General features: G+C 42.2%; 1 protein-coding gene across 1 annotated transcript; it reads right to left on the reverse strand.

Annotated features, from left to right (window-relative positions):
* Nucleotides 1-353: 353 nt before the first annotated feature.
* galr1a (galanin receptor 1a) lies at nucleotides 354-2,428 on the reverse strand. The gene is made up of 3 exons (XM_076106292.1): nucleotides 1,775-2,428; nucleotides 1,417-1,482; nucleotides 354-698 (listed from the first exon to the last, which is right to left on the reverse strand). Exons 1-3 carry the CDS (start codon nucleotides 2,426-2,428, stop codon nucleotides 354-356), a joined length of 1,065 nt encoding a protein of 354 aa, XP_075962407.1.
* Nucleotides 2,429-6,956: the final 4,528 nt, after the last annotated feature.

Below are 6,956 nucleotides of genomic sequence, written 5' to 3' on the forward strand. Positions count from 1 at the left end.
TCTGGAAGGAAATTTCAAAAACAAAGATTTAGAAACAGTGATACGTGTATATTCCAAATTCAGAGCATTGAGGGATTGCCTCCACACGGCTCTCAACATGGCGACGGCTAAGCTGTTGGCTAGCAGATAACGGTGCAAACGACGGCAACAGTGCCCGTCAGGAGTAGCTTATCCATAAAAGGTCATGTTAATGACTTTGATAAAGATCCGTAGGGTCAGTTTACAATACATTAAAAAGAAATGTAAAACATATCGGCAATGAATATCTTTTTTTTTAAAATCTCAATATACATATTGGCCTCAAAAATCCAGTATTTATTTAGAACACGATGCTCTCAACACCAGCGGCGACATCAAAGCATTTTACTGATCTGGGAGTCGTGACCTTTGTGAGTCACACTGATGTTGGTTGGCGGCATCCTTCTGCGCAGCCCCCTGCTGTCTTTCACGGGACAAGTGCTCGGCACCCGGCACCAGAAGACCTGCTTGTAGGAGTTCCGGAAGTTCTCAGACAGGAAAGCATAGATGATGGGGTTGACGGAGGAGTTGCTGTAGGCCAAGCAGTGAGCCACCATCCTGAAGACGAAGGAGGCCTGGTTCAGGGGGAAGGAGCCGAACTCCACCCACAGGTGGACGACGTGGTGAGGCAACCAAGACAGACAGAAGACCACGACCACCACCAGGACCGTCTGGGCGGTCTGCGGAGGTAATGATTGGTTGTTGTCATGTTATCGCATGTTACTGTAACAGGACAGTCTGTGGAGGCGGAGCAACACCAGATCACCGCGTCATCATTTAATTCTAGTAGACATTTTGAGTGAACTTGTCATAATTAGCACATGAATTCTTAAGTTTTTATGAGGTCACAGTGACCTTTGACCTTCCTCCAACAAATTCAAATCAGTTCATCCTTGAGTCCATGTGAATGGAGCGGAGAGAATGACGTCCTGACTGACAGTCCCTGAAATGTCAAAAGGTAGTAAAAACTGCCCATCCCAGTTTCTCAGAATCTTCAAAAGTCAAGTTTTGTCCGACCAACTGTCCAAAACCTGAAGATATTTAATTTATTCTTATAATATGAGACAATAAAGAAGCAAATCCTCATATTTAAGAAGCTCTAGCCAGCAAATTCCAGACATTTTTTAAATTAAACTATCGAAAACAATTAAAATAGTTTGAGACTAATTTCGGTTCTGTATTCTAAGTCTATTATGTCTACCCCCCCCCCCCCCCCCCAGTGAGGATTGTGCTCAGTTTCCTTTTGAGCATCCCTTGAGAGACACAGACCTGGTCCATCACTAAACCATCAGCTGCAGAGAAGCATGTCCACATTCCCTGTTCCCACGTTTCCAGTCACAACACTACAATATAACACGATGAACACATATAGAGGGACAGAAATAAGCTCCCACCAACCTTCTTTTTGGACTTCTCTGATTTTTTGGAGACATTCTTCAGCTTTTTATGCAGATGGTTTAAAACCTGCAACAACAAAAGTATCATTAAAGATAAACGTTTTATCTTTAATGCATTCTTAACTATTTACTGTAAATGATCAATCGACGCAGCACCGGTCATCAGAGTACAGATCGTTTCATTTGTCAATTACAAACCACTGCAGCTGAAAGTCAATCTTTTTATATCAAAAAATGAATTTTATGGAGATTGAAGCCACAATGTTTGCATCATGTTTAACTTTGCAGTCATATGTGCTTGCTCCAAACTGTGAGATCTGTCTGCAATTTTACGCGCACACGGACCCGTGCGCACCCACCTTTGCATAGCAGACCGATATCAAAGTGAGAGGCAGGACGTATCCGAAAACAAACGTGCACATCACGTAGACTTTCCTCTGGTGGTCCGGCCAGACCTCCCAGCAGAAGGTGTTGTTGTCCTCCCTCTCCACGATGCTCTGGTAGTGCGCAACGGGCGCAGCCATGGCCAGGGACAGGATCCAGATGAGCACCACCCCGAGAATGGCGTGCCTCCCGACCCGGATCGACGAGGACCTCCTGGCGTGGACGATGGCCACGTAGCGGTCCACGGACATCGCCGACAGCGTGAAAATGCTGACCAGCATGGACACGGTGAAGAAGTAGTGGATGAACTTGCAGATGAACGCTCCCAGCACCCACGTGGGCAGCATGTAGATGGTGGACTGGAAGGGGACGCAGAAGAGGAGGTAGGACAGGTCCGCCACGCTCAGGTTGAGGATGAAGATGTTGGTGGTGCTCCTCGGCTGTCCCGGTTTGCTGCGCGCCAGCACCGTGATCACCATAGTGTTCCCCAGCACGCCGAGGATGAAAATAAGTGCAAATATCAGAAGAGAAATAAAGTTATCCACACCCATCCCCAAAACGGGTTTAGCTGGCAGCCGCAGAGTGTTGGTGTTGAAAGGCTGACTTTGGTTCTCCACCTGCAGCTCCATCTTTTTGTTCTTTTCAAGCCAGTGAAGAGAAGTTACATGTTGATGCGCTGAAGCTCAGGTTTGGAATTTCTCCTGAACAAAGGCTGGATGGAAACTCATGCGCGTGCAGGCTACCTCCCCTGCCTTCCTTTGCAACGTCACCATGCCGCGCGCAACACATCGCGCCAATACCTTTCCACTGTTTCCAGTGAGATGGGAACAAACAGAAACTCTCGTACACGTACACGCATCATCAAGCACTCAGTGTTACTTTATCCAAACAAGTGCATCAACACATGTTGACATATGATGGCTGCTATTCAAGAATGTGTTACCAAACGTAATGTACACATTCAGATATTATTGCTATTATTTTATTCATTTTAGAGTATATGAAAAGTGACAATGTCTTCTGCAATATTAGCAAAAACAGATTAATTCAATGTATTCCACATTACATGACAGTTATTACAGTTATAAATGTTTAAGAATTCAAGTGTGTGTGTTAAGTCTGCCTTTAATATGTATGATTACGTATGATTTAATATGACTAACTTTTTCTGCAGTGTAATGAATCTGTCTGCCTACATTAAACAGAAGACTTTTTACTTTTCCCAAAGGGTCCAGTCTTTAATAATAATAATAATAATAATAATAATAATATATCAATTTTCTATAGCGCTTTTCAAACTACCCAAAGACGCTTTACAAGGCAGGGACAAACAGAACAAACAAACAAACAAACAAAACAAAAAGAATATAATATAATATATTATAATAAAACCAATTAAAGGGCCAGTGTGTAGGTTTTGGAGGCATCTAGCGGCGAGGTTGCAGATTCCCAAAGCTCCCACGTGCCAAGCGTGAATTAGAAAGCAGATAAAGCATGAGGGGCCCTATATAGAGCCAGATGTTTATACAGAATTACGTGATAATCCATCCAGTAGTTGTTAGGATATGTTGACCGGCCAGCCGGCCGACAGACCAACATCGTCATCCCTAAAGCGATGCCACTAGCATGGCTAAAAGTGCAAAATGAAAGTAGTGGATAAGCTCGTTAATTTCCTGAAATATTTAAGAACATTTTGATATAATACTTCTAAAATCTCCCTTTTCTTAAGGGTCGAATACTATAAGTGAACGTGCTCGTGACTTCACTAGGAAATACTTTGTGATTTTTCCATCGATCGTCCTCAGCCTTCAGCCTGCGCTACTGATCCGCTCTGACCAGGTCTGGGAACAGATTTAATTATCATTATGCAAGCGTGTGAGTTTTCAGGTGAACCAATGCTGAGAGATCCGCGCGGGGATAACCATCTGGAAATGACGACAGAGATGATGCACATGCTATGTAACGTGAGAGCAGAGGCTGATGTTATCTTGGGTTCCACTTGTCCTCAGGTGATTGCACACGTTTTGAAGATGCTATTGTACACGCGTGTAGTTCATTTGCTGGTGTTGATCAGGTGAATTAAACACAGATGCAGTACTCTTTGAAAAACCTAAGGATAGTGAAGATGATGACGGCAATGATCCGGTGATGGGTTTTTTGAGCTGAACCTTGATAGCAGCCATTATATCACTGACCTATTATACTTTGGGGAGCATGGCTGTTGTTTTGTAATTGGTCCTGAAGCAGCCTGAAGTTTCCATGGCAACTCTGTACTCCATCGACCAAGATGTTATCCATCTCTCTGCTGGGGAGAAGAAAGGCCGAAGCCTTGAGACAGCATCCAATTTTTTCAAGAAACATATAATCTATCGTGACAATGTCATATATTTATTTTAAGAAATATCTGTCCATGGTGCTGAATTATTTCAGCTCATCTGTCGACAGCTCAGATCACAAAATCGCAGCTGCATGTCAGGAGCACCAGCGTGCAGAACATTTTTTAGCATAGGGCAGCCTATGTTGCACTGCATCACGTTTTCTCCATTTAAGGGCACCCATTACTGCACTGCATCTCGTTTTCCCCACTGAAACAGTCCTCCTAGAGGGCATCATGTTTAAGCTATACCGTAAGGGCATCCAAGAAGGCACTTTGTGATGGTTTTCTCCACTGGAAGGGCACCCCAGAGTGCTTGTTATGTTTTATCTACCGTAGAGACATTAAAGAGGGCACTTCATGTTTTCTCCACTGGAAGAGCACCCTCGAGCGCACTTCATCATTTTAATATAACACAAAGGCATCCAAGAGGGCAGTTTTGTTGCGTTTCTTTGTAGCATGAGAGCAACTGCATGTTTTTGCTTTCTAAAAATGTCTGAAGAATAACTTCTTTACTGTTTTTAGTCTTATTACAATTGATCATACTTAATATTTTCTGAATATCATACTTTCTTCTTGTAAATCAAGTGTTTTTTAATTAACTTCTTCAATACAATACATAAAGACACGATACGACAGAAGAACAGTGAAGAACAAATAGAACAAATGAGGGCAGAGTCCTTGGGATTAGAGATTGAACCCATTTAGCAAAATCAGGTTTTATCTAACTCTCCTGTTTTCCAACGAGAAAACAAAGAACCTTCCTGGTTTGAATGAAGGAAAGCACCTGCTTTTTTAGCAACACTACATTATCTTTCTGACTATTGTCATCAAACTGCACCTTGGGAGTGTTGTACAGATTGGGATTTTGTGCCCTGTGAAGAGATCCACTTTTGTTGCGACAGAATAAGACATGAGGCAGAGAAGAAGTCCCCAAATAAACCACTGAAGCAGACTAATGAAGTCTTAAAGGGCAGAATCACGAGGCTCTCAATTTGTGTTTCAGCTCGAGTACACGGCGATATCATGATATCACACTACAGTGTCTCTGCATCGTCTCCCTCCCGCCTCTGTGATCTTCTTTACCAACCTTGGTAGAAACTTAAGATGATAAGCTGCTTTGGACCCTGCTGCTCAGACCTGTTGTTACCATGACACTGAGCCGTGAGAGGAGACCACAGCAACAGCACATCCATTTACGTCAGTAATTGGCCATTTGGGTGATTAAGCGCGGTGTTTTGTTTTGGTCAGCCGTACAAAAAGTACGTCTTCGGATAATGATGGTCGTTTGAGTTTCGGGAAATGCAGAGGGTGATGACGTCACTTAAAGTCTGACCTTTGACTAAAGTCAAAGACCATTTTCAAAATATTACACATTTTTCATTTTAATTTACTGGTTATTTTTCATATTGAGGCATTTGTAATGAATACATTGAATTTATTTCTCAAATGTATTGTCACAATACAAGACAGGACCTTTTTACAAGATCTCTCTCTCATATATATATATATATATGAGAAAGTATCAGAAATCAGAGGAGAGGTAACAAAATAAAACAGAAAACACTAAGCATGTATTATATAAAAATAAAATAAAAACAGTGAGCAGGGCAGATATGACAATATCATATTATTAAAATGCTGCATTTTAATTTAATGGTGGAGGCGGAATATATTTGAAGTACTTTATGTAGGATAGGTTATTTAAAATGATAAAGTACAGTTTCACATCGTATAAATTGATGGTATGTTTTGTCTGTAAAATCTTAATCTGTAAAGTAACTAACTGACGCTCTCAGATAAATGTCGAGTAACAATGACAATTTCCCTCTGCAGATGTCATGGAGTAGAAGTAGGACGTGGCATGAAATGGAAATACGTAAGTAAAGTAGAAGTACCTTAAAATAATGGTATACTTCAGTAAATGTATTTAGTTACTTTCAACCACTGGACAATCTGCTGTCAAGACAAATCTCGCCGAGTCAAGCATTTATATTTGACACTGTAAGTCAGAGAGGCGTTGATTACCATCGAGTCGAGTCAACACAGTGCCAGTGCTTTTAATTGCATGCTTTTGAATTGATTATTAAAGAGTATTAAACCATCCGGCACAGTTCCTCGCACCAGCAGCAGAGGGAGTGAGGGAGGTTTGCCTCCACACTCCAGTCATTGCAACGGCCATTCATCTTCCCTAAAGTGCAGTGGCTGGCCATGCATTTTATACCTGGGCCTTGATTGCTGTCCTGCAGCTGAAACACCTCATTATGACACCACAGCTATGGTTATTATTTGTTTTGTGTAAAAATGAAGCTCAACACCTATAAATACACTAACTGCAGAGTGCAGATACGTGAATACACAGAGAGTGTGTCTCCTCTCTGCTCTGACTGCAGCTGGGACCGCTGCACGAGGCTGCTGTGAGAGTAGCCGCCTGTGAGTGCTTTGGGGCGGCTCACGACAGCACCTGCTGCTCGTTCACGACAGTGCAGAACGTACGTGCTTTCACATCAGAGTCAAAACACCAGAAAAGTCTCCAACAACACCAGTACAAGTCGCTAGATTTGTCGCTAGTAGCTTTTGACAAAAACAGTCGCCAAGTTGGCAACACTGGCACCGGCTAAATATGTCCCCAGTTACATTGGACGTAACAATAGTTCCTATCACATATAGAACAAAACAAAAATCCATCTTCATAAAAACAAGTTGTACAAATAATAATATATAAACAAGCATATTAAAGCTGCTGCAGATGTAAAAACAAAAGCAGTTCACTTACCAGAGCT

Source organism: Anarhichas minor, unplaced genomic scaffold (assembly GCF_050575085.1).
Source record: "Anarhichas minor isolate MPS153535 unplaced genomic scaffold, ASM5057508v1 ptg000033l, whole genome shotgun sequence".
Lineage (NCBI taxonomy): Eukaryota > Metazoa > Chordata > Actinopteri > Perciformes > Anarhichadidae > Anarhichas > Anarhichas minor.

Excerpts from the sequence above, each read along its gene's own strand:
- galr1a (XM_076106292.1), bottom strand. The coding sequence starts at position 2,428 with ATGGAGCTGCAGGTGGAGAACCAAAGTCAGCCTTTCAACACCAACACT. Across the intron at positions 1,483-1,774 it reads TATCGGTCTGCTATGCAAAG|GTTTTAAACCATCTGCATAA; the intron begins GTGGGTGCGCAC and ends TTGTTGTTGCAG. Across the intron at positions 699-1,416 it reads CAGAGAAGTCCAAAAAGAAG|ACCGCCCAGACGGTCCTGGT; the intron begins GTTGGTGGGAGC and ends TTACCTCCGCAG.